The 27,738-nt window shown below is 41.5% G+C and overlaps 1 protein-coding gene across 1 annotated transcript; it reads left to right on the forward strand.

Annotated features, from left to right (window-relative positions):
* Positions 1–682: 682 nt before the first annotated feature.
* TBX19 (T-box transcription factor 19) lies at positions 683–27,305 on the forward strand (the record flags this gene model as incomplete). The annotated part of the gene is made up of 8 exons (XM_081224985.1): positions 683–879; positions 6,830–7,094; positions 8,473–8,607; positions 11,807–11,868; positions 13,073–13,134; positions 21,303–21,494; positions 23,755–23,890; positions 26,918–27,305. 8 exons carry the CDS (start codon positions 683–685, stop codon positions 27,201–27,203), a joined length of 1,335 nt encoding a protein of 444 aa, XP_081081111.1. The 3' UTR covers positions 27,204–27,305.
* Between the last annotated feature and the right edge of the window lie 433 nt (positions 27,306–27,738).

The raw sequence follows: 27,738 nt of genomic DNA on the forward strand, positions 1-27,738 counted from the left end.
GCACACAGAGCACCTTCCTTCATTCTGTGACACAGTTGTCATATTCCTTGGCACAGTGCCCTTGGCCTTCCATATATGCTGTTCTATTCAGAGCTAGCGAATAGCTTATGGATTTAGGTTCTCGACTGGGTCAGGAAAGCCTGTATTGGCATCAAGTTTGTCAATCCTCCCCAAGACCTCTTTCCCTATAGGTGCCACATGCCATGATTTATACACAAACATGATTTGCCTGATTGTTGCAGTCTGGGCCCAGAACAATTTTAATTAACAGGAAAATGGTCCGCAATACACCGATTAGACCTCTTCAGGTACAGCAAGATAAAAGCCTGATAATTTGGATGGAGTACTCTTCTTAAATGTCTACTCTATACACAGCAGCCAATGGGAAAGCCAGGCTGTCTCCCACCTGATCCAATGAGTAATTAAGAGAGGGCTTTTTCTTCCCCATCTCTCCCCTCCCTCCACCCCCCACCCCAACTAAAGCTTAACAGGTTGGTGGTATAATTTGGAGACTTTCAGGGGTGTCATGCTAGGAGCTTAGGCAAGAGACAGGGCGTCTCTTCCCCAGCTCCCCAGGCGTGTCCAGCTGGATTTGAAAAGCAGGCAAGTGACAGGAGGAAAGAGGTGGAAGCAGGCAAAGTAGGTAACGTTTCTCAGCAAAGTTTGAGAGGGGCCTGTGGCCATGAGTGAGCTGGGCACACAGAAGGCCAGCGATGGCACCGTCTCGCGCCTGCTCAATGTGGTGGAAAGTGAGCTTCAGGCAGGGAGGGAAAAAGGCGACCCTACGGAGAAGCAACTTCAGATCATTCTGGAGGATGCCCCTCTCTGGCAGAGGTTCAAGGAAGTCACTAATGAAATGATCGTGACCAAGAACGGCAGGTGAGTTTATCTATGGCCCTGCTTGGGCTGGCGGGGCTTGGCAAGGGAAGCGAAGCCCCTTGAATATTGCAGAGGCTGCCGCTCTTAACTCAGAGGCAGCGGGGTCTGATTAAACATGCTCCTGAGAAGGACAGTCTCCCACGGCTTTCCCCCAGCCAACTTAATTAATTTCTCTGAGATCATCAGAGAAGTGGAGGGTGAAGCCACCTGTCCTGCGTGCATTTTAAATGAAGAAATTCTGGGAAATTATTATAAAGGGGGCCATGTCCCATGGGTTTGGGAAATGCACTCAAATGTCAGAAAATAATGTTAATTTTTGACTGACTGTATATCCTGGAGCAGATTATTATTCTTTGAGCCCCAACTCTGTTCAGATCAGGTAAAAGGCAACTTTATTTGGAAGCTGGATGGTTTCCTCTGAAGTATAGCGCACTTGCCAGACATTTCTGACTAGTTGAAGATTCAGAGGCAAAAAGGCAAATTTAATCTCACTGCCTATCCCTGCATCTGCTTCTTCCTGTGTGTTTGAGGTGAGTGTTCATTTGAGATTGTGTGTGTTTATGACGATGTGAGAACTGTTGCAGTAACAGTTAATGAAACCATAATATACTGACCTGAGAAAAGAGAAGATGCCTTCCTTTTTTTTTCATTGCAACAAATTAGGGATGAACTGAAATGGATCTCTGTTGGCATTTCTTGGGTTCTATTAAATCTAGCCCTGCCAAGTGATGTCTAGGTAATATTAGGAGCTTCTATTTAGTAGAGGAGATAAAAATATTTAGAAAGAAAAGCTCAGTGCTCCCAGCTTGACCAAACAGGTCCCAACATTCAGTTGACACTGATCTTTCTGTTCACGTGGTCACAAAAGTACAAAACGTGGAAACGCATTTTCAATATGGTTAGTTTCAGCAGAACTTTGATTGTGACCCTTGAGAGAAATTCTATTCTCCAATGACAGAAAAGTCCAAGCTAGCTGAACTTCTGGCAGGCTTTTGTCCTTGTGAAAAATGCTTCCATTCCTGATGTCTCACTTTTCCATTTCTGCATAAAATGCACGGTATAGAGAATGAACCATTCCCATCTATCCGGGAAAATTATGAACTTGAGTGTTGTTGTGTGACATTAAAGTGCTTGGTAAGTAAAACGTGTTCCAGAAATAAGGGTGTTTCAATAAATTGTGATTATTAATAGTAGCAGGAATATCAACCTTGCTTGATGCTTCTATTTTCTCTCTCTAAGTGGGTCCCATATTTATTTCATATATAGAATTTATTATTTTTAATATTTGTAATTATAATTACACCTGTTCCTACTCTTGATCTGTATTGACACATTATTTTTGGTAGAAAGAAATAGAAAACATGCTTCTAATTTCAAAGAATCATCCCCAATTCCTAACTGGATTTACTTTCTTCCCTTTCAAAGATGAGCGATGACACAATGGTAAAAATGTTATGATGTCTGATGACAGGTAGAGCTCTCTGTTCATTATTCTTTGTAGTTACACTAATACTTAGCCTCATACTATCTGTTTGGCTGTCAAAGCAGTCATATATGGAAGTAAAATAAGTACAACCATCAAGAAAAAATATAGTTAATCTATTTCAATGAGGAATAAATAAAAGTTTCTAAAACCATTATAAAATTCAATTTAATAATATGTCATATTAGTATGTACTTTTATAATTTCAGAAGAGCTTTCTCTTGCCTTTTTGCACCCATAAATTTTTTCTTCATATTTAAAACTGAAAAGTCTTCGCATGTTTAAAGTCATTAACTATGTGAAAATTATTCTTTGTAGAAAGAGTCTAATTATGGTCAACATGGTTATTCTTATTTTCTGTGGAAGTCCTGGTGACATTTCACCTCCTTAGTGAACTGAATCTTTTCTTAGGGTTCCTGAACCCCTTAGCCTCAAGATTTTGCCAGAAGATAGAAAGTTCCCTTTGTACTTCAGATAAAGAAGGGAGGACAATCTCTAAGAAATTGATGTGATTGATAATGAATGAGCGTGGTCTGGAATTACTCTCAATCTCTTAGTTTCTCAGAATAAATTGTTAACAACACGTTCCTGCTCTGGATAGAGACACATCTTTCTTGCTTTGTTGTCTTCTTTACTCTCATCTTCATCTCTTTCCCCCCACTTTTTTTCTCCTCACCAACTATTCCTGTATCTCTCCATTTTACCCATTTTCCTCTGGCTGTAGAATGATGTCTACTCTAGATGCAGCATCCCTGCCTTTCACACAAACTCCTGAGCCTGAGGTAGATGGATTTGTGGCCCTTCTCTGGGGAGAAAAACATTCCTGGTTGTTAACACCCAGTCCTCTCCCTTTTCATTCGTGTTACTCGCCTGCCCCTGCAGGCAGTTGACTTTCTGACTTTTCTAAAGCTTCAGTGAAGGTAATCAGAGAGCTCTTGCACACTTGAGTGTAATTGTTCTGTGTGATAGCAAGTTTTCAAACGGCATAGGATGGGCTGATGAATTAAAAGAGTCATTTTCAAATGGAGACTTATGTGTATAAATAGGAGGCTTGCTTCTGACATTGATCAGAAGTAGTAAACAGAGATTTTCCCTGAAAATCATTGAATTATCCCCAGAAACTGGGATTATGATGGTTCTTCATTCCTCCCCCTCCTGTCCCTCCACAGCCCCCCGTTTTACTATTTATTTTCCCTTTCCTCTTTCTTTTTTCTTCCCTTCTTTTTTTTTTTTTTTTTTTTTTTTTTTTTGCGGTACGCGGGCCTCTCACTGTTGTGGCCTCTTTTGTTGCAGAGCACAGGCTCCAGACGCACAGGCTCAGCGGCCATGGCTCACGGGCCCAGCCGCTCTGCGGCATGTGGGATCTTCCCGGACCGGGGCACGAATCCATGTCCCCTGCATCGGCAAGCGGACTCCCAACCACTGTGCCACCAGGGAAGCCCTGTATACAAGTTTTTATGGGTGTATGTTTTCATTTCTCTTGCATATACACCTAGGAATGGAATTGCTGGGTCATATGGCAACTCTGGTTTTTTTTTGGTTTTTTTTTTGCGTTATGTGGGCCTCTCACTGCTGTGGCCTCTCCCATTGCGCAGCACAGGCTCCGAACGCGCAGGCTCAGCTGCCATGGCTCACGGGCCCAGCCGCTCCGCGGCATGTGGGATCTTCCCAGACCGGGGCACGAACCCGTGTCCCCTGCATCGGCAGGCGGACTCTCAACCACTGTGCCACCAGGGAAGCCCCACCTTTTTTATTATAGCCATCTTAGTGAGTGTGAAGAATGGTTTCAAGGGTAGATTCTGGTTCAGTTTGTTTGGTTTCAACTCCCACCCTTCCTGAATATATGGACTTAAGCTAGTTTACTTAAACTCACCAAGCTTCAATTTCATTATCTCAGTCACCCACCCTCTAGTACTCAAAGGTACTATCTATTAAATGATTGCTAAGTGCCATACCAGGGGTATAAAATTGGTTGGTATAAAATCCTCCAGGCTGTTGGTATTCTGCCATGAGATTAGAAGTGGTCTCTAAGGTAGGACATTTAGAAAAGAGGGGGTGCTGAAAACAGATCCCCATTACGCATCCACAACTGGAGGACTAAGTTGGAAGAGGTTCCAGCAAAGGAGTTGGAAAGGAAGTGTTGATGAGGTGGGCGAACCAAAGGGAAAAAAATCCTTTCTGTCCAGAGAGCTCAGGGAGCCCATGTAATTTGAACTCAGGAGACTGAGAAGCCTGGATGGGTCGAGTCCATCTCTAGATCCATCCTTTGTCATCTGTTGGTCAATTTCTTCACTTAACATATGTACCAATTCCCATTGTACCTCAGCTCAAAACCAGGAACCTCTGGACACAGGAGGTGCTCTTTGTGACCCTCCAGTTCCTCATTTGTGCCCATTCTGCTTCTAACACTTCCGTTCCTGGCAACCCCTTCTCTTAGCAGTGGACACATTCCAGTTTCCCCCTTTTCATTCTCCTCCCAGCCTCACCAGAAGCACAAATCCTCAGAGTGACTCCCCCTTATTCTCTTGGATATCTCCTTAGTTATTGTCTTAAAAGCTAAAGATTCCCTAGCCCAGTACATTTTAAGCTCTAATGTTCCAATGACTCACCTAGGGATTTTGTAAAAGCACAGATTCTGACTGAGTAGGTCTGGAGTGCTACCTGAGGTTCTGCATTTCTGATAAATTTCCAGCTGATACTGATGCTGCTGATTCATGGACCACTCTGAGTAGCACATGTCTAGACCCTAGATTGTTAGCTTCTCAACTTGGGGATTCAGATTTTAAAAGATGTATTGACACATAAGACAGCCTCCGGGGCAATTGTGTGGTGGTGAGGGTCTATCTGGAAACTAGGTCTTTTGAGGAGATTGGAGCAACTTAGAAAGTTTGGTGAAGGGAAAGGAAACTAAAGAGAATCAGAAGCCAGGTGAGATAGCTTCTCCAAATATTTGTGAGAGTAAGCTTGCTGGTGTCGCCCTAGAGGGTGGGAGAAGGACCAGCAAATCCAGATCAGCCTGTCTCAAAGTGTATTTCTTGAATGCAAATTCCCACAAGATGATCGGTGAGAAGAAGGTAGCACTGGTACATAAGTGCAGAGTGTGCACAACCCCTCACCTCCTTTCCAAAGGTTCACGGTGCACACTGGTACATTAAAGCCTCTGACAAGTCCTGCAGGGAAGGAAGTGGTCTAAATTGATGTATAGTCAAGTGCTCCCTTCACTCACTTTACCACAAAACCATGTTTTCATGACGTTTTTTTTTCTTAAATTCCATATATATATGTAAGCATACGGTATTTGTCTTTCTCTTTCTGACTTACTTCACTCTGTATGACAGACTCTAGGTCCATCCACCTCACTACAAATAACTCAATTTTGTTTCTTTTTATGGCTGAGTAATATTCCATTGTATATATGTGCCACATCTTCTTTATCCATTCATCCGATGATGGACACTTAGGTTGTTTCCATCTCCTGGCTATTGTAAATAGAGCTGCAATGAACATTTTGGTACATGACTCCTTTTGAATTATGGTTTTCTCAGGGTACGTGCCCAGTAGTGGGATTGCTGGGTCATATGGTAATTCTATTTGTAGTTATTTAAGGAACCTCCATACTGTTCTCCATAGTGGCTGGACAGGAATAAAGACACAGACCTACTAGAGAATGGACTTGAGGATATGGGGAGGGGGAAGGGTAAGCTGTGACAAAGTGAGAGAGTGACATGGACATATATACACTACCAAACGTAAAATAGATAGCTAGTGGGAAGCAGCCACATAGCACAGGGAGATCAGCTCAGTGCTTTGTGACCACCTAGAGGGGTGGGATAGGGAGGGTGGGAGGGAGGGAGATGCAAAAGGGATGAGATATGGGAACATATGTATATGTATAACTGATTCACTTTGTTATAAAGCAGAAACTAACACACCATTGTAAAGCAATTATACTCCAATAAAGATGTTAAAAAAAAAACAAACCCAAAAAACAAACAAAAAAAACCCCCATGTTTTCCCTATAACGCTATTACTATTATTCACAGCTGGTGTTCTTTGTGAGACGGAAAAGGGCTGCTTTGTGTCGTTAGCATGAGAATCTGACATAGGCTGGGAGGAAACCTCTGGAGAACGCTCTGTGAGAACCTGGCATCTGACTATATACCTTAAGCTTCAGGAGGTACTTCATTCTAGTCAAATGACTAGATCAGTGGTTTTCAGACTTTAAAATGGAGCACAACATTTAAAAGTAAAACCCCAATATAAAATACATTGGTAAAAAGAGGCTCAGCTGGGCTTGGGGCCGCTGGCCTGGCTCCTCTTTGTTTGGCCTCCCCCGGGGCATTTTCTGCACCCCTGGGGCAGAAAATGGAAGGTCTCCTCTGAGTGGAGAGAGGGCTGGACAAGCAGGGAGACGTCCCTAACACTCTAACATCCTTCCTGTGGCTCAGTTTCTGCCTTTTCTTTTAGACGGATGTTCCCGGTCCTAAAGATTAGCGTCACGGGGCTGGACCCCAATGCCATGTACTCGATCTTGCTGGACTTTGTCCCGACGGACAGTCACCGCTGGAAGTACGTCAATGGGGAATGGGTGCCCGCGGGCAAGCCAGAGGTCTCCAGCCACAGCTGTGTCTACATCCACCCGGACTCCCCCAACTTCGGGGCCCACTGGATGAAGGCACCCATCTCCTTCAGCAAAGTGAAGCTGACCAACAAGCTCAGTGGAGGCGGGCAGGTACGACTGTTGCCCGGCCACCCTAACCCCACCACACCAATCAAGAAATATCAAGGGTGCATTTAGGCAATTAGGGGGTCCTCACCGACCTCTTCTCTCACGGAAGCCAATTATTCCCCGGAGTCCAAATGTGAACAGGAATAAACAGCTCTTAATTGGTGCTTTCAGTTTTTAATGGACTTCCTGATATTAAGAGAGGGTGAGGGAGCGCAGTAGTTTACTTAATCATCGGGGGCCTTTCAGAGTTTTGTCTTGTGTGTCTGGTGCTTTTTACCCAGCTGGGGAGGAGGGAGATGTTTGTGGGTACCAGGGTTTTGTTATTCCCTCTCCCCTCTTTTTGGTGTAAGTGGCATGTTGGCAATAGGCAACGACCTTAATAAAAAGCTGCTCCCAAATGAAATAATGGCTCTCTCCACTTGGGCCTTGTGATAATTATCAATAGAATATTGAATCAGCTTTGGGTTTTCAGAAAAAAATAGCCAAACAAACCTTAAATAAGGAAGGTTTTATTTAAGGTCTCCAATTTAGAGTAAACAAGATTTTGAGGCTTTTTATTCTTTTGTTTTCTCTGGTAGGATGGTGAACACTAGTGTACTGTGCATGGTTGTTATTTGGTTTATAAAATGTTGACTGTTTTGGGGATTAGAGACACAGCTGGGAGGAAGAGGTCTTGTTCCCCCAGATTTCCCTTTGGTCAGCCTCTTAGCCCTCAGAGTTTTCACCCCTTCTCTGATCTCTGTGCTTACCTAGCTGGGACATAGGGGTTCTTGTTTTAAGAGCAGAAGTCATCCACCTAAGTCTCTGCAATATTCAGAAGGTTCCAGTTATTTATTAAAACAGGAAATTGAAGAGTAAACTATTATTCCCTCCCAGATTTCACAACATGAGATTTTCAATAAACCTCTGGTTTGAATCACAAAGGGTGGATTTTATGTAGCCAGCAGATGTCAGCTGTCATTACACTTTAGGTAATGCAGCCCTTGTCAGGATTTTGAGATATTAGGATTCTTTATAGGAAGAAAAACAGTATGTTTTAACAGAGCAAAATCCACATCATTGCGCTGAAAATGGGAGAGAAAAAAAAGGAAACCAGGATTTTGGTAGAAAACTGAACACTCTTTAGACCAGCTCTTCCCTGGCAGCCCACCCCTCACCCTCCTATAAGCAGCTCCAAAGTTATGCTCCCTGAGAGCTTCTAAAAAATATCCCCTCAGTAATTTCTCAGAGAGGTGGAGGCAGCTCAGGCGACCGGGGACTCGGTGTGTGTAGCCTTAACTGAGGTGGGTGCTGAGCTTGGGACTAACAAAAGGCGCTGGGTCATCTGTCACTTGTGCTGCCCCAGGCTTTGCATGTCCTCTCTCTCCTTCCACCTCAACAGATAATGTTGAATTCTCTGCATAAATATGAACCCCAGGTTCACATAGTGCGTGTTGGAGGTGCACATCGAATGGTGATGAACTGCTCCTTCCCTGAAACCCAGTTCATAGCTGTGACTGCCTATCAGAACGAGGAGGTGAGTGTGTGTGTGTGTGTGTGTGTGTGTGTGTGTGTGTGTGTGTAGATGTCACCTGGGAGAATGTGGTAGGACTGGGTGGTGGTGCTTTTATTGCCATGACCAAGCTTGGATGAAAGGTAGGTTTTCCAGGACTCAGATACACTCAGCAGAGATGAAGTTAAACAGTGCGGTGGTCACTTTCCATACCCTCCTCCTTGTTTGCCAAAGGCCCACCAGTGCTTCTTCTCCTGGTGCCAATAAGGCACAGCTGTGCATTGTAATACAATTAGCAGAAATGCAGAAGTCTTTGTTTCCAGGCCCTTGGCCTACAAATAGCTGCGTGTCTCTCCTATTATTGTTATTATTTGCGGTACGCGGCCTCTCACTGTTGTGGCCTCTCCCATTGCAGAGCACAGGCTCCGGACGCGCAGGCTCAGCGGCCATGGTTCACGGGCCCAGCCGCTCCACGGCATGTGGGATCTTCCCGGACCGGGGCACGAACCCGTGTCCCCTGCATCAGCAGGCAGACTCTCAACCACTGTGCCACCAGGGAAGCCCATCTCTCCTATTTTAAAGCAAGTCTGTGGGAATTGATCCAATTGCACACCTTCTTTGGGTTTGTGTTATGCTATCTGTCCCACTTGTTAGCTTTTTTGGGGCACATGTAGGTCTTTTCCTGCTTAACTTGAGCCACTCTGGTGCTTAGAGCAGAGCAGCCAGACTCTGGTCTCCGTGAACTCTGTGGGAGCAGGATTTCTTGGTCCCTCCACATACTTCAGGAGTTTCCAGGCCTGCTGCTCACCAGGACACCTGATGGGTCGGATTTTTTTTGATTAAACTTAAATTTTTTTTTCACTGGAGTATAGTTGATTTACAATGTTGTTAATTTCTGCTCTACAGCAAAGTGATTCAGTTATACATTCTTTTTTATATTCTTTTCCATTATGGTTTATCTCAGCATATTGAATATAGTTCCCTGCGCTATACAGTAGGACCTTGTTGTTTATCCATTCTATATGTAATAGTTTGCATCTAACCCCAAACTCCCAGTCCATCCCTCCCCCACCCCTAAAAATTTTTTTAATGGTAATACATGTTTATTAAAAAAAACCCACATGATAAACAAATAGTACAGAAGTATGTACAATGAAATAAAAAAATAAAAGGTAAAAATGTACTCTTTCCTTCCTGCTTTATCAGTCCTACTCCCCCAGGGCACTACAAATAATAGCTTACAGTGTGGTTTTTTTTCCCCCACACATATTCTGTGCATTTATAAATATATGTGAGTGTATAGATTTCCTCACACAAATTGGTTCATGTTCATATTACTCTGCAATTACTTTTCTCCCTGTATTTAACAGTGTATTATGAATACTTTCTGTGTAATTAGATTTAGGCTTATCTCCTTTTCTGAAATGCCTGCAACGGATATACCATATTTCAGGCAATCAGTTCCCCACCAACGGACATTTAGGTCTTTCCAGTTGTTTTATTTTCTATGATGAATAATACTGCAGAGAATATTAAGCACCCAGAAATGGAATTGTCCTGTTGAGGAGAGTGTGTATTTAGAACTGTGATAGACAAAGCCCCATCACCTCCCTCCAAAGGGCATATCCATTTACAATCCCCACACCATTCTCAACATTTGTGATTACCTACTTTTTCAGCTTTGATAATTCGATAGGGCAGAAAAAAATGGTATCTTATTGTTGCTTTAATTTGCATTTCTTTATTTGGAAGCTTTAAAAGATTTTTGGCGTCCCACCCAGCCAGCTGAGTCAGAATCTCCAGTGACGGTGCCCAGAATCTGTAGTTTTAAGAGTCTCCTTAAAGGATTCTGATGATCATCCAGGTTTGGAAACTGCTGCCTTAGTGCCTACAGGTGAAATTAGTTGCAGATTTAACTCACATTACAGATGTGCAGGGAAATGTAATTTCTCTTCTATAGGTAATCTGGCTTCTTGGCTGAGCCCCTCTAGCAGGTCAGTGGGAAGAGAAATTAACTAAATATCTGATAATTTAAATAGGCCCTCAAGTACTGTTCAGTTTTTATAGGCTGAACCACTTTGTTCATCAGATTGCCCTCCCCCCTCTGCTACTCTCTGTAGGATGGAGTCTGGGTCTATGAGGGGAGGGTGGGCTTTTGCGATTTTCAAAAGTAGGGAGGAGTTGGGGACCACATCCTGGCCTCCTCTGGTCTCCGGGCAATGCCCCTTATCCACTTACATGCTGCCTGCTCTCTTAGTGTGTGGCTGGTGGAACCTGTTGTCTTGTTGCCCTCTGGGTAAGTGCTCAGAAGCTTTTCCTGGACATGGGCTGGACAGTTCCCTCTGAACTACAAGCAGGGCTAAGGCCACACCTCCAGCAAGCTACCGGCCTGATGCTGTAATTCTGGTCTTGAACATGCCTCAGGGGAATCAAGCTTAGGAAAATCTAACCTCGGAGCCTCCGTCTCCTAATGACGTATCCCTGCCAATTCGATGTAGATGCACCCTGAGAGGAGAATGACCACAGGGGTGGATAAGGGAGCCAAAATCTTCCTTTATTCAGCAAATATTTGCTGAGTATTAGTACATGCTGGTAATACTGCACTGTCCTTAAGGCACTTAAATCCCAGTGGGGAGAGATGAAAACCAAATATATATATATATATTTGGTCAGATGGCTCTGAAGAAAAATGAAGTAGGCTAAGGCTAGGGGGGATAAAGAGTGACAGTGGTTGGAAATGATTGTTTTTTGTGTTAACATGGCCCAAAGGGTAAGTGATTATTTGAGTTAGGGAGTTGATACTAGTCTGTACTCAAGACTCTAGAGGCAGGTTCTCACCTGTATAATTCTCCTCTGTGTCTCAGTGACTGGAAAACTAACAGACAGATGGTAGGTGTTCAATTGTTGTTGAAAAGAATGAATGAGTAATGGAATGAATGCTGGGTTTGGCACATAAGGCTTGTGCATTTCTAATGCTTTGTCCTTTCTTTGCTCACTTTATACTATATTTGGCATTTTTACCACATGTGACAATAAAACGTTTCTTGTTGGACAGTGCAATAGTGATTTTGTGCAGAAGTAAGCAAAGAAACATGGAGAGGGAGAAAAAAAGAGAAAGGAGAATTATTCTGATTTTACAGAAATTCACAGGTGAAGATAAAGGGTTCTGTCTGCCCATGAATGTTCTACTTTCACTAACACTTCTTGTCTTTGTAAACACAAGATAACAGCTCTCAAAATCAAGTACAACCCTTTTGCCAAAGCCTTCTTGGATGCTAAGGAAAGGTGAGTAGAGAAATTTCAGTGAAATCTTATGATTTCTGCAAATGTGAAATTTATAATCATCTTGAAAGGAACTAACTAGTAGCACTTGCATTACCTTTGATAGAAGCATGTTTTTAATATTCAATTCAATGTCCAACAAAATCAGCAAAATAGAACAAACTCATAATTACCTGTCCCTTATAGTATGGGTCCAGGAGATCCCGGAACTGGCCATGTTTCATTAGCCCTGTTTTACTACAGATTCTTAAAAGTAGTACAATCCCATTAAAAAAAAATAAGTGATTTAAATTTTTAATAATTCACTCTGTCTTTCCTACAATTATCTGAATAATATGATTTCAATAGTTTTTTTAAAAAAAACTAGATTTCACCTAGGAAAGGTGAGTAATTCATATGAGTTATGCATAAAGGTGAGAGGCTCATGTCTTTCAGGTCTGAGAGAAGAGAAGTCAGAGACTTTTGGGAGTGTGAATGATTTCCTTTGCAGTGTTCAGATTTTATTGTCTGTTTTCAAATCTTTACACTAACTCCTATAACTGTCTAATTTTTCCTTTTCATCTTAAAGTCTCTAGATTAATAGACAGATATTTACAGTGATGTGTCACAGGGGTCTGTCCTGTCAATACTTGATTTAATTTTGATGATGTAGAAGAAATAACTTTTTCAGATAAGAAAAGTAGTATAATAAAAAAAAATTTAGGACTTTGAGTGAGAGATCCTAGCTTTGAGTCCTGGCTTTGCCATTTCCTGGCTTGCATAAGTCAGTTTACTTTTCTGGGACTCAGTTTTTAAATCTGCGAAATGGGCGTAGTAATACTCTCTCACAGGATCATTGGTGGATCTAGCATGTCACAGATGTGATTGTGCCCTGAAGTCCTATGCAAATCTTAGCTATTGTTATTGTTGCTTGAATTTTGTCAGCAGGAGCACTGACCACAAATCAGTAAGATCAAGCTAAATAGGGATAGGTGTAAATAAGGTAAACTGGAGTGACTATAAAATTGCAATTCAAATAGCAATTGCACAAGTAGATAAAGTAGGAGAAGGATATTGTGTGAAAGATAATAGCTTTGAGGGAAAAAAAGGTGTTTGATTTTCTTATTCCAAGAAATGTATTGCTTTCCAAAGAGAATCTTGGGTGTACTTGATACTAGACTTGTATAATAAGCTGGACAGCCATGGTGCACTCTCATTACTCTTTCAGGAACCACCTCAAAGATGTTCCAGAAGCTATGTCTGAGAGCCAGCATGTGGCCTATTCTCACTGTGAGTTGGGTGAACACTGGCTGGGAGGGGCCTGGGGCTACACAAGGAGCATCTCCACCGCACTCAGACTTTTTACCTGTCATGACTGCTTCAGGCTTGTCCCAAATCTTCTATCAAGACCCAACAGGTTATTTCTTCCACTCAAGACAAGTATATTCCCTTGCAAGAATTCCCAGAGAGAACCAGTGCTCCTGGGCGGCTTACTCAAATCCTAGGCAGGAGAGAAGAATGGAAATAGTAAATTTCTTAGACTCTCATTTTTGTGTCAGTGAGGCTAAAGAGCTCATAAAATTGCATTCTGGGTGTACCTCCTGCCCTCACACTCCGCTCTCGCCTCTCTGTTTTGGATTTCCCTTCTTCTTAGTACTTGCTAGTTTTTGAGTTGGTCACTGTTGCAATGCCTCCGGAAGGCCATCGCTTTGCATATGAGGAAGCTTCTGCATTTGTTGACTGGAAAGCTGCAGTATTAGTGGAGTAATGTACCTGGGATTCTGCAGGTAGGTTGGATGTTCCTGACAGGGTGCCACTCTCTCCATGTCTCAGATCAGAGAGAAGGTCCCATGGTGGAGCTGGTCCTCTAAACCTGCAACAGTAACACAAAGTCAGTGGCATCAGTGTCTGAGATACTCTTTAATTTAGATGATAGTGGCTTGCTAGGATTCCTTCTGCAGTTTTCCAGCTATGGTATTCCTTACTCTCTCCTTCCCCTAAACCTCAGTTCATTTTTCATTGCAGAAGTGGCAGTATAGACACGTGAAGAGAAGCAGCTCTCAGAAAAGCATTTAAAAAAACTTTTCTCAGGAGTCTTTTTTTTTTTTGTCTAGTTACCATCTGTCACCATAGAAAATTATTACAATATTATTAACTATATTCCCTATGCTGTACATTTCATCCTCATGACTCATTTGTGACTGGAAGTTTGTACCTCTTAATCTCCCTCACCTATTTATTTCCTCCCCACCCTCCTCTTCTCTGGGAACCACCTGTTTGTTCTCTGTATCTATGAGTCTGTTCTGCTTTGTTGTGTTTGCTCATTTATTTTGTTTTTTAGATTCCACGTATAAGTGAAATCATATGGTATTTAACTTTTTTAATCTGACTTATTTCACTTAGCATAATACCCTCTAGGTCCTTTCATGTTGTTGCAAGATTTCATTCTTTTTTATGGCTGAGTAATATTCCATTATATCTCTATCTATCTATCTATCTATATATAGATATAGATAGATATAGATAGATCTATATCTGTATCTCTTCTTTATCCATTCATCTCTTGATGGTCACTTAAGTTGCTTCCATATCTTAGCTATTGTAAATAATGCTGCAATGAACATAAGGGTGCATATATCTTTTCCAATTTGTGTTTTTGTTTTCCTTGGAAAAATACTGAGAAGTGGAATTGCTGGATTGTACAGTAGTTCTATTTCTAATTTTTTTAATTTAATTTTTTTAAAAATTTATTTATTTGGCTGTGTCAGGTCTTAGTTGTGGCACTCAGGATCTTTGCTGCAGCATGCAGGATCTTTCATTGTGGCACAAGGCTTCTCTCTAGCTGTAATGTGAGGGCTCTAGGGTGTGTGGGCTCAGTAGTTATGGTGCATGGGCTTAGTTGCCCTGCGACATGTGAGATCTTAGTTCCCCAACCAGGGATTGAACCCACGTCCCCTGCATTGGAAGGTGGCTTCTTAACCACTGGACCACCAGGGAAGTCCCTATTTTTAATTTTTTGAGGAAATTCCATACTGTTTTCCATAGTGGCTATACCAGTTTACATTCCTGCCAACTGCTCACAAGGGTTCCATTTTCTCCACATCCTCACAAACGCTTATTATTTTTTTGATAATAGCCATTCTGACAGGTGTGAGGTAATATATCATTGTGTTTTTTATTTGCATTAATCTGATAGTTAATGATGTTGAGCATCTTTTCATGTGTCTGTTGCCCATCTGTAGGTCTCCTTTGGAAAAATGTTTCTTCAGTTCCTCTTCCCATTTTTCAGTTGGCTTGTTTGCTTTTTTGATGATAAGTTGTATGAGTTCTTTGTATATTTTGGATATTAACCAGATATATCCTTTGCAAATATCTTCTCTCATTCAGTAGGTGGCCTTTTTGTTTCTTCTCTGTGCAAAATCTTTTTAGTTTGATGTAGTCTCATTTGTTTATTTTTGCTTTTGTTTCCCTTTCCTGAGAAGACAGATCCAAAAAAAAAAATATTGCTAAGACTGATGTCAAAAGAGTGTACTGCCTATGTTTTTTCCTAGGAGTTTTATGCTTTCAGGCCCTCCATTTAAGTCTTTAATCCATTTTGAGTTTATTTTTGTATATGATAGGAGAAAGTAGTCCAGTTTGATTCTTTTTCATGTAGCTGTCTAGTTTTCCCAACACCACTTTTTGAAAAGGCTATCTTTTCCCCATTGTATATTCTTGCCTCCTTTGTCATAGATTAATTGATCATGTAAGTGTAGGTTTATTTCTGGGCTCTCTATTCTGTTTCATTGATGTATGTGTCTGTTTTTGTGCCAGTACCATACTGTTTTGATTATTGTAGGTTTGCAGTTTAGTTTGAAATCAGGGCGCATGATACCTACAGCTTTTTTCTTCTTTCTTAAGATTGCTTTGGCTATTCAAGGTCTTTTGTGTTTCCATACAAATTTTAGAATTATTTGTTTTAGTTCTGTGAAAATTATCTTTGGTATTTTGACAGGGATTGAACTGAATCTGTAGATTGCCTTGGGTTGCATGGTCATTTTAACAATATTAATTACTTCAATCCATGAACATGGTGTGTCTTTCCATTTGTTTGTGTTATCTTCACTATCTTTCATCAATGTCTTACAGTTTTCCAAGTACAGATCTTTAACCTCCTCGGTTAGATTTATTCCTAGATATTTTATTCTTTTTTCTACAATTATAAATGGGATTGTTTTCTTTATTTCTCTTTCTGATAGTTCATTGTTAGTGTATAGAAATAACAGATTTCAGTATATTATTTTTGTATCTGGCAACTGTACTGAATTAATTTATTAGTTCTAGTAATTTTTTGGTGGTGTCTTTAGGATTTTCATTATATAGTATCATCTGCAAACAGTGACAGTTTTACTTCTTCTTTTCAAATTTGGATTCCTTTTATTTCTTCTGGTCTGATGGCTGTGGCTATGAACTTCCAATAATATGGTGAATAAAAGTGGCAAGGGTGAGCATACTTGTCTTGTTCCTGATCTTAGAGAAAATGCTTTCAGCTTTTCATCATTGAGTATGATGTTAGCTGTGGGCTTGTCAATATATGGTCTTAATATGTTGAGGTATGTTCCCACTATGCCCACTTTGTTAAAAGTTTTTATCATAAATGGATGTTATATTTTGTCAAAAGCTTTTTTTTTGCCTCTATGCAGATGATCATATGATTTTTATTTTTTCAGTTTATTAATGTGTATCACATTGATTGATTTACAGATATCAAACCATCCTTGCATCTCTGGGATAAATCCTACTTGATCATGGTATATAATCATTTTTATATATTGTTGGATTTAGTTTGCTAATTTTTTGGAACATTTTTACATCTATGTTCATCAGAGATATTGGCCTGTAATTTTCTTTTTTGTTGTTTTTTCCTTTTTGTTTTGTAATTTTCTTGTTTGTGGTGCTTTTGTCTGGTTTTGGTATCAGGGTGATGCTGGACTCATAGAATGAGTTCAGAAGCATTCCTTCCTCTTCAGCTTTTGGGATAGTTGAGAAGGATAGGTGTTAACTTTTAAAAATATTTGGTAGAATTAAACTGTAAAGTGGTCTGGTCCTGGACTTTTGTTTCTTGGGAGTTTTTTGATTACTGATTCAATTTCATTACTGGTAATCAATTTGTTCATATTTTCTATTTCTTCCTGATTCAGTCTTGGGAGATTGTACATTTCTAGGAATTTATCCATAGAAAAAGCACTTTTTAAGTGACCTGGAATAAAAAGCATTTTTGTATAGGATAGGATCACATGTGGAACCATACCTTTTCAAAGTTCATATGTTGCAGTCTTCTCAGTAAGCTTCTTAAGGTATATACCTTATATGTGGCAAACTACATGGACAAAAGTCCGGTTCTGTGGGACCACTTGCCTAGCTTTGCTCACTGGACACCTGAATCTTGATTCTGTTATTCAGGTAGGGCTCCCTTGGGCCATGTGTCTATACAAAAATGAGAAAATGAAGACAACAAAAGGATTTGTTGAGAATGACTGATATACATTTTATAATATGAATTCTGTACAATTTGCTTACTTATACTTAAAAAGTATTAAGCAAATGGTTTTTAATAAAAGTTCCATTTCCATATTACTGAAGCCCTGGTGACAATCCCTAGTCAACATTCTTAAGGAACATCTCTGGTGTGTCTGAATCCTTAACTGTGGGCCCCTCAGTTGAGAGCTAGTCGGTGGAAGGATGTGCTTCTTTTTCCAGGGCCTGTATTACTAAGTCTCAATCTTTTCCCATGAATTCACTTGAAGCAGAGCCTTCTATTCAGAATGTTCACTAAATTTTTTTTTATTGTGGCAAAAAAACATGACATAAAATGCACCCTCACGGGCTTCCCTGGTGGCGCAGCGGTTGAGAGTCTGCCTGCCGATGCAGGGGACACGGGTTCGAGCCCTGGTCTGGGAAGATCCCACATGCCGCGGAGCAACTAGGCCCGTGAGCCACAATTACTGAGCCTGCGCGTCTGGAGCCTGTGCTCTGCAGCAAGAGAGGCCGTGATAGTGAGAGGCCCCGCGCACTGCAATGAAGAGTGGCCCCCACTTGCCACAACTAGAGAAAGCCCTCGCATAGAAATGACGACCCAACACAGCCATAAATAAATAAATAAATAAATAAAATTAAAAAAAAAAAAAAAAAAAGAGAAAAAAAAAAAAAAAAAAAAAAAAAAATGCACCCTCACAACAATTTCCACATGTACAGTATAATATTGTTAACCACAGGCACATTTTAGTGCAACAGATTCCCAGAACCACCTGCCCACCCCCCGCCCCCATTCCTGCATGACTGAAACTACATATATTCACCAAACTAGCTCTCTTCACATCTCCCTCTCCAAAAGCCCCTGGCTACCACTGTTCTACTTTCTATCTCTATTTGCATATCCTTTAGATACCTAGTGTAAGAGGAATCATGCAATATTTGTTTTTTTTGTGACTGGCTTCTTTTGCTTAGCCTAATGTCCCTCAAGGCTCATCCATCTTGTGTCATATGACAGGATTTCCTTCTTTTTTAAGGCTGAAGTAATATTTACTTGCATGCATATACCAAATTTGCTTATCTAATAACCTGTTGTTGGTCATTTAGATTACTTCTACCTCTTGGCTACTGTGAATAATGCTGCAGTGAAAAAAGGTTTGCAAATGTCTTTAATTCTCTTGGATATATACCAAGAGATTGGTGGATCATGCAGTACTTCTGTTTTTAATTTTTTAAGGAAACTCCATAGTGTTTTCCATGACAGCTGCACCATTCTGCATTCCCACCAGCAGTTCATAAGGGTTCTAATTTCTCTACATTCTCACCAACACTTGTTGTTTCCTATTTTGTTTTTTTTGGTTTTTGGATAATGGCCATCTTAACAGTATGATGTGATATCTAGTTTTGATTTGCATTTCGCTGATGAATAGTGATGTTGAACATCTTTTCATATACTTATTGGTCATTTGTATATCTTTGGAGAAATGTCTATTCAAGTCCTTTTCTCTTTTTTTTTTTTTTTTTTTTTGCGGTACGCGGGCCTCTCACTGTTGTGACCTCTCCCATTGCGGAGCACAGGTTTTGGACACGCAGGCTCAGCGGCCATGGTTCACGGGCCCAGCCGCCCCATGGCATGTGGGATCTTCCCGGACCGAGGCACGAACCTGTGTCCCCTGCATCGGCAGGCGGACTCTCAACCACTGTGCCACCAGGGAAGCCCCTTTTCTCATTTTTAATTAGGGTTTTGTTGTTGTTTTTATTCTTGAGTTGTAGGAGTTCTTTATATATTCTAGACATTAATCCCTTATCAGATACATAGTTTGCCAATATTTTCTTCCATTCTGCAGATTTCCTTTTCACTCTGTTGATTGCTTCTTTTGCTGTGCAGAAGTTTTAAAGTTTGACATAGTTTGTCTATTTTTGCTTGTGTTGTCTGTGTTTTGTTGTCATACCCAAGATATCATTGCCAAATCCAATTTCACGAAGTTTTCTCCTGTGTTTTCTTCTAGAAGTTTTATAGGTCTTACATTTTTTTATTTATTTGTTTTAAGTTAAGCTAAATTTTTTGTGTGTGTTATGCGGGCCTCTCACTGTGTGGCCCCTCCCGTTGCAGAGCACAGGCTCTGGATGCACAGACTCAGCGGCCATGGCTCACAGGCCCAGCTGCTCCGCGGCATGTGGGATCTTCCTGGACCGGGGCACGAACCCATGTCCCCTGCATCGGCAGGTGGACTCTCAACCACTGTGCCACCAGGGAAGCCCTAAGTTAAATTTTTTATATGGTGTAATATAAGAGTTAAACTTCTTTCTTTTGCATGTGGACATCCGGTTTTCCCAACACCATTTGCTGAAGAGACTATCCTTTCCCCATCATGTAATCTTGCCACCCTTGTTGAAAATTATTTGACCATATAAGCAGGGTTTATTTCTAGGCTCTCTATTCTTCCATTGGTCTATATGTCTTTATGCCAGTGCCACACTATTTAGAGTATTGTAACGTTGTAATGTGTTTTGAAATCAGGAAGTGTGAGGCCTCCAGCTTTGTTCTTATTTCTCAGGATTGTTTTGGCTATTTGGGGTTCTTTGAGAGTCTATATGAATTTTAGTATTGCTTTACATTTCTGAAAAAATGCAATTGGGATTTTGATAGAGATTGCTTTGGGTAGTATGAACATTTTAATAATATTAAGTCTTCCAATCCGTGAACATAGGATGTCTTTCCACTTATTTGTATCTTCTTTAATTTCTTTCATCAATGTTTAGTAGTTTTCAGTGTACAAGTCTTTTGCCTCCTTGGTAGAGTTTATTCCAAAGTACTTTCCTCTTTTCGATGCTATTCTAAATGGAATTGTTTTCTTAGTTTACTTTTCAGATTGTTCATGGTTAGGGTGTAGAAATGCAACTGATTTTTGTGTGTTGATTTTGTATCCTGCAACTTTGCTGAATTTGTTTATTAGTTCTAAAAGTTTTTTTGTGTGAAATATTTAGGGTTTTCTACATATAAGATTGTGTCATCTGTGAACAGAGATAATTTTATTCTTCCTTTCCAATTCAGATGCCTTTTCTTTCTTTCTTTTCCTTTTTTTCCAATTTGCTCCAGTACTATGTTGAATGGAAGTGGTGAGAGTGGATATTCTTGTCCTGTTCATGATCTTAGAGAAAAAGCTTTCAGTTTTTTTACCATTGAGTATGATGTTAGCTGTGGGCTTGTCCTATATGGCCTTTATTATGTTGAGGCAATTTCCTTATATTCTTTGTTTGTTGAGTGTTTTTATTACGATAGAGTGTTAACATTTGTCATATGATTTTTCTGCATCAATTGAGATGGTCATTCACAAACACATTTCTGTGAAATATTTGCAGTTTTCCAAAATGTGTCACAAGATTCTTGTCAAGTTGTCTAGCCAGCTCCCTCTCTTTTTGCTTTCAGAATCCTCTTTGTGGGGTCGTGATGGGAGGGATCATGTCTCCTCATGCTTGGAGTGAGAACTAAAGATACCTTCCCACTGGGCAGAAACAGGGAGGCCTTCACTCTTTCTGGGTAACCAAATTAAACATTCGGTAGCTGTAGATCAGTGAGTAGGTTATACATCTAACACCTCCTTCTTAGATTGACTTTTAATTTAATCCAATTAAGTCAGAAGCAACTTAACTTTTGCACTTCTATTAACTTATACATTCAAATAATATTTTATATAGCTGTGATTCCACAGTATTTCTTAAGAGGTTTTGCAAACTGTGATAGGACCTGTCATCCACTTCCAAAGAAGCCAACTTTGCTGCTAACATAGAAGGGGAGTGGCAGTGGGGGTGGTGGTATATAACTCCACATGGACAGACATTGTGTCATTCACACAGAAACAAAACTATGTAAAGTGGCTGGTAACCTGATTTTGGTGTGGAAGTTCACAGAGTCATTCTCTGTGTCTTCCTCTTGTCTCTTCTAGTGGGAGGCTGGATCTTTTCCAATCCGGATGGAGTATGCACAGCAGGAAACACCAATTACCAGTATGCTACTCCTTTGCCTCTGTCTGCTCCCCACACCCACCATGGCTGTGAGCACTATCCTGGCCTCCGAGGACACCACCGGCAGACTCCATACCCTTCTGCGTACATGCACAGAAACCATTCTCCCTCAGGTGTGTGACTCTGCTAATTAAACCCTTGCGGGTGTGGGTGTGGGTGGTGGTGGTGAGAAATGGATAAACAGCTAGAAATGGGGAAATATCTGAAGATAGAATCCCTTTCATCTAATATATGTAATATTATTGTGTATTAATATTTTAATTTTTTATTTTATATAATAATAGTTGATTATATAGTTACAACATTATTAGTGTATTAATTATTATTTCAAATAATTAAAAAAACTGGGAGACACCCAGTTTCTAATGGTTGTGAAAGTCCTCCTCCCAGGGCGCTGGTGTACTGAGCAGTTTCAGGCTGCATCTCTAAAAGCCAAGTTAAGTCGTGGGACTCTGAGACCTTCAGCTCATTGCCCTCACATGGCTCTTTTCTACATTTGTAGTGTATGGCTCAGTCCAGGGAATACTGGGCCCAATATTGGAGAGCTATTAGGAAGGTCTCTGGGCAGGTGGATGACTCAACATCCTTGCTTTGGTCTGATTCAGTTGGAGGCATGCAAATTCAACCTTGATAATTTTTGCAGTCTGATTATTTTTTAAGCTGATGCTGTTGTTTGTGTAGTTTCTTCCTCATTGACTGCTGCCTTGTCTGCCTTGGCCTTGTGTAAGCCCAGATCATGCCTGGTTATTTGATTTGTATGAAGGAAGGGAGACATGAAACCAAGGGTTGATTTCTCATTCAGTTATTCATGCAGCAAATATTTATTGAGGGTTGACTATGAGCCAGGTTTTGTCCATGAACAAAATAGATTAATACCTACCTCTCATAGAGATTCTATTCTCATATGGGGAGACCGACACTAAATGAAACAAATACGTGAAGTTCATGGCATGGGAGATGGAGGAGAGTGTTAAGGTTCCAGCCTCAGAGACACCCTGAGCTCTGTACCTGCAGAGGACTTTGCTGGTCACCAGCTATCTGTCCCTGTGCCCCATCGCCTGCTACTCCCAGCAGCCTTGACAGCTGCTGCCGGGAAGGGAGAAAATGTAGCTTAATGTATCAGAAACTGAGCAGGGTTCTCATCTACTTTCTGGTTCTTTCCCATGGTCAGCACAAAAAACACATCTTCTGAGCAAATGCTATGCACCAGGCACTCTTCTAGGCAGTGAGGCTAGGAAGGTGATTAAGGTCTAGTTTCTTCCCTGAAGGAGCTCAGTGCTACACGACTATATAAATAATTAATCCTAATACAATGTAGTGAGAGCTCTAATATGGTCCTTGGACCTGCAGCATCTCCTGGGAACTTGTTAGAAATGTAGGCTCTCAGGTTCTCCTTCTGAAAGAGTCTTCAGTTTAACAAGATCCCCAGGTGATTCCTATGCACATTAAAGTTTGAGAAACATTCTATAGAACACACAAGTCAAGGTGCTATGGGAATGAAGGAAAAGGAGCCGCTAGATCTACCCAGAGCGCTTAACGTTTAAGTTGAGATTTGAAGAATAAATAGAAAAGGACAGGGGTGGGAGTGGGCAGGGGTGAAAGAGGGATGACATGGGACACAGGCAGAGGTGAAGGGCATTCCAGGTGAGAGAGCGGCATGAGCAAAGACACAGAAGGAGGAGAGAACCTAGGTTGTCTGGGGAAGAGTTTGGGAAAAGAGTGTAGAGGGAGGGGGGTGAGGTGATGGATGAAGGAGCTGAGGCTGAGGAAGTTGCAAGGGCCACATCATGAAAAGGAGTGACGTGGCCAGGGATATACATGGAATCCTCTTCCTCTGTTTCCTTTTTCCCCTCCTTCCTCCCCTCCTTTTCCTTCTTCCTCTCTATTGTATAGGTACTATTTATGCAAATGGCGATTCAAAGACAGAAGGCACTATTCTTGAGATGTTTAAATCTCCTTGGGGTTGCTGAGAAAATAGGTCCTGGTCCTCAGAAATCTCATCTGGGACACTGGTGGTCCTTAGGCTTGTCTTGAGATGATGACATGGCCCATTTTAAAGGGGAAGTGAGTGTGGTGACATGAGTTAGATCTGTGTCATAAAGGACAAATCCTCCCACCTATCTGAGCCTCATCTATAAAATGGAGATGAGAAGTAATTGTTGTGAAGATGAAAAGATGAACGGTACATGACATATGGCTGACACTGAATTAACCTAAGCTCCTCACTCCTTTCTGTGGCCTTCAGAAAGGACTAACAACTGTTGGCACATGTGGCACAGGCCATGGTTATATTTTGACCTAGGATAATGTCATTGGTCACCATCTTTATGTTTTCTATGCTCCATCAATTGAACTGTTGTTATTTCCCCAAAGTGAATTTGATAGAAAGCTCCAGCAATAATCTGCAAGTTTTCTCTGGAGCTGACAGCTGGACTTCCTTATCCTCCACACCCCACGCCAGCATCCTGTCTGTACCTCACACCAGTGGACCAATCAATCCAGGGCCTAGGTAAGACCAACACCAGCAACTTGCTCATTGGTCTTGAGGGTTTCCTTTAGCACTGGGGACTCGAGTTCATTCTTCTTCCTGGGGTGGCTTGGTCTAAGCTATTGTCCTGACTTCTAAGCCACTAGGAAGTGAAAGTAATGACAGGGTCAACCTTTCATCCCTGGAGAAAGGGTGGTGGGAAAGCACATGCTCAGTCATGTACTCTTTTCTTTGTAGCTTTTGTATTTTATTTTTAGAAGGGAAAAGATATTATGGCCTGGAATCATTTATCTCGAACCAGGAAGAAATACTGTGAACTGCGGTGGTAGCAGATAGATACTGAATATAGGGGAACTGAAGGGGAAAAGTGTAAATACACAATGAGAATTCAAGACCCTTGATTGTCCATATGCTTACAAGCTGTTCATTCTAACAGGGGGACAGATTTTGGGTGTCCGGGCCTCAACCCAGGCAATAGGGCTGAGTGTAGCTTGTAGGACCCATGGCATAAATCTCACACCAGAGACTGCATTCAGTTCTGACTGGAAATCCTCATGGTGGAGGGGAAAGGGAAGGGACCTGGAGTCTGACAAATGTGGGCTTGAGCCCCAGTTTTACTTCTTATTGACTTTGTGACTTTGGGCAACTTTCTTAGCCTCACTGAGCTTCAGCTTTCTTATCTGTAACATGGCAATAACGTGAGCTACCCTGTAGAGTATGGTGAGCACCAAAATTAGAAAAAGCATTACAATGCGTTGTAAGGAGTAACATTCTATCAATATATACATGTCAGCTGTTATGTTCAATATAAGTATGCGGAATTTTGAGAAGGTCCAAAAAGGGATTCAAAATTAAAAGACGTCCCATCCTTTTTTTGGCGGTGGAGGGGGAAGATGGTAGATGACTTACGACTTGCAGGTCTAGAAAAAGTTTGGGGAAGGTAGAACTTTGATCCAAAGCAGTGCTTCTCACACTTTAATGTGCATTAGAATCACCTGGGATGTTGTTCAACTGTATAGTCTGATTAAAATAGGTTTGGGTTGAGGCCTGAGATTCTGCATTTTTAACCAGCTTCCAGGTGTTGCTGATGTTGCTGTAAACTGTGATCTTGATTTTGATGTTAATGTTGCTGGGGCCCCTGAGGGTCTAGTGTTGTACTGTTCAGTACAGCAGCCCCCAGCCCCCTCTGGCTCTGGACCCTTGAAATGCAGTGGTTCTGAACTGAGATGTGCTGTAAGTGTAACATACAGAATTTTGAAGACTTAGTACAAAACAAAGAATAAAAATCACAACAATTTTTTAATATCAAATGCTTTGGAAAGAATCATATTTTGAATATTCTCAGTTACATAAAATATTATTAGCAGTAAGTTCATTGTTTTCTTTTCATTCTTTTTTGTAAAATGTGGCTACTCAAAAATTTAGCCTATTGGACAGTGCTTGACTGGAGGACCTCAGGGAAATGCACTGACTGGGACTGTGTAGAAAGAGAGGGAGAGAGTGTCTTTGAAGATATTAAACAACCATGTGCCAAGTTTTGTACTAGATCTTTTATGTAAGTCATTTATAGCATTCAAAGACATCCATAAAACTGCTATTAAAATTCCTATTTTCCTGATGGAGAAACTAAAGCTCAGAGGCATTAAAAGCTGCCTGAAGGGCATACAGTAAGTAATGTAACTCAGAGCCCATGGTTTTCCCACCGGCCCAGGAGGCATCAGAAAGGGGTTCTGACAGATATTGTAGAAGAGTCTCTTCTGGAAACTGGGGAATTGGGGTCAGAAACCCAGCAAGCTGAGCTGGCTAAAAACAAAAACAAAAACACCAAAACCCCAAAGCCTGGGTTTCTGCAGGTTTCATATGGTCCAGTGAGGTCTGTGGTATCTGAAATACGGCAGAGAGTGCAGAGTGGCATTGCTACTTCTGGCTTCATCAGTGGCATGTTTAACCCATTGCTGATGCTATAAAGGTTTTGCTAGAGAAAAACAAATGTGTTCAGTACTGACATTAGGTAATGAGCCTATGATCAAGCAATACAGTACCAGGCAAAATGGGGACTCTGAAAAGTCAGAACATGGTGAGGACTAAAGCACCGGAGGTTATTCTGCCTGTAGTCACCTGTAGTCATTTTCATCTAGGTTCTGTGTTAAGGTACAAAATAGGCTGCACATTACAGTCAACAGAAAAGCTTTAAAAACTTCTGACACCACATGCCAGACTAATTAGATCAGAATCTCGGGGGATAGAACCCAGGCATCAGTATTTTTTTTTTAATTCGCTAAGTGATTCCAGTGTGCAGTCAAGTTTGTGAACCAGTGACACAGGATAAGAGAAGGCCAAGATAGTGGTACAGCTCCCCAGCCTTTCTACCAGGGACCAGAGCTGACAGGTAGAAACCTGGAATGGAAGAATTAATTATAAGAACCATCATTTACTGAGTCCTATGTGTTAGACATCACATACTCATTTTCTTATTTAATCCTCAAAACCACATCTGTAAGGTATGTCTAATTATCACTCCAAATCTTGAGGATGAGGAAACTGAGGCTCATACGTTAAATAATTTGATCAAAGTCACAGAGCTAATAAGTGGTAGTGCAAGGATTCAAACCTAGGTTTTCTGACAACAATGTGTCCTGGCTATTAGGCCACATCACCTCTCTTGGTCAGTGAGGGATCTTACTCATAGATCATATTGCCCAAATATCATCCTTTCACTCCCCTGTCCATTTACACAGGTGGCAAGTGAGGCCTAGAGAAATAAAATGCCATGTTCAAAACTGAACAACTTGCTAGAGGTAGGACCAGCATCAAAATGCATGTCTCAGGACACCTAATGATATGCTTATTCTACTACATCTTGCTGCTTCTCTGCAGAAACTGGGCCAGTGTGTGTCAGAGCTAGAAATAACGCCATGGTCAGATGCCCTCTTCCTAGACCTGTGCCCCTCTCAGCACTGCGTGCGTGCTTGTCAGGTGCCAATCCTTCCTGGGCGTGTCGACAAGCATTTTCTGTCTGTCTCTCTCTCTCTCTCTGTTTCTCTGCAGCCCCTACCCGTGTCTGTGGACCATCAGCAACGGTGGCGGGGCCCCTTCCGGGTCGGGCTCAGAGGTGCATGCCGGCTCCCCGGGAGCGTTTCTCCTGGGTAATCCAGCTGTGACTTCGCCCCTCTCCACCCAGGCACCTGCTTCGGCTGGTGTGGAGGTTCTGGGGGAGCCCTCGCTGACCAGCATCGCTGTGTCTACCTGGACAACAGTGACCTCGCATCCCTTCCCAGGCTGTGGTAGCCCGGGTGGGGGTGGGCGCCAGTCTCCCTCCTCACTGGATAGTTAAGCAGGATCCTAGGAAAGTTGTCAGCAGAGAACCTGCTAGGTGTAGAGCTCTTAGAAGTCTCACCTACTAATCCCAGTGAGTCAGACTGCAGAGTCTCCCCACCCAGTGAACGGGGTTATACCAGAAACCTACAGGGAGGTGGTTTAGTTTGGATGATGCTAATTTTGTCACCTGCATCTCTCCACCATTTTCTTTTTGTGCTCCCATTTTCTCTGCAACTTATCCGTGCTATGCTTAGGCAACAAAAGTTCGTTGAGTATTTTCCTTGTGCCCTGCCCCTTACTGTCAAGTGATTCTAGAAGGCTGTCCTTCTTGTTCTGTGGAGGTGGTGCAAGGCTGTTAAGTGAGCTCAAAATTTACTTAGCCTAAGGCCACTGCTTTGGAGCTTTGTGCAGCCCTGAAAGTATGTGTGGCCACAGAGCTTCTGCTTTGAGACCAAGAAAGGGTGTAAGTCCATGGAGTGAAGTTAACAAAAATAGAGCTAATCACATATTACAGCACTGAGAATTGAGGAACTGAGATCATGTCACTCCCT

This window comes from Mesoplodon bidens (assembly GCF_964165515.1).
Source record: "Mesoplodon bidens genome assembly, chromosome: 2".
NCBI classification, from domain to species: domain Eukaryota; kingdom Metazoa; phylum Chordata; class Mammalia; order Artiodactyla; family Ziphiidae; genus Mesoplodon; species Mesoplodon bidens.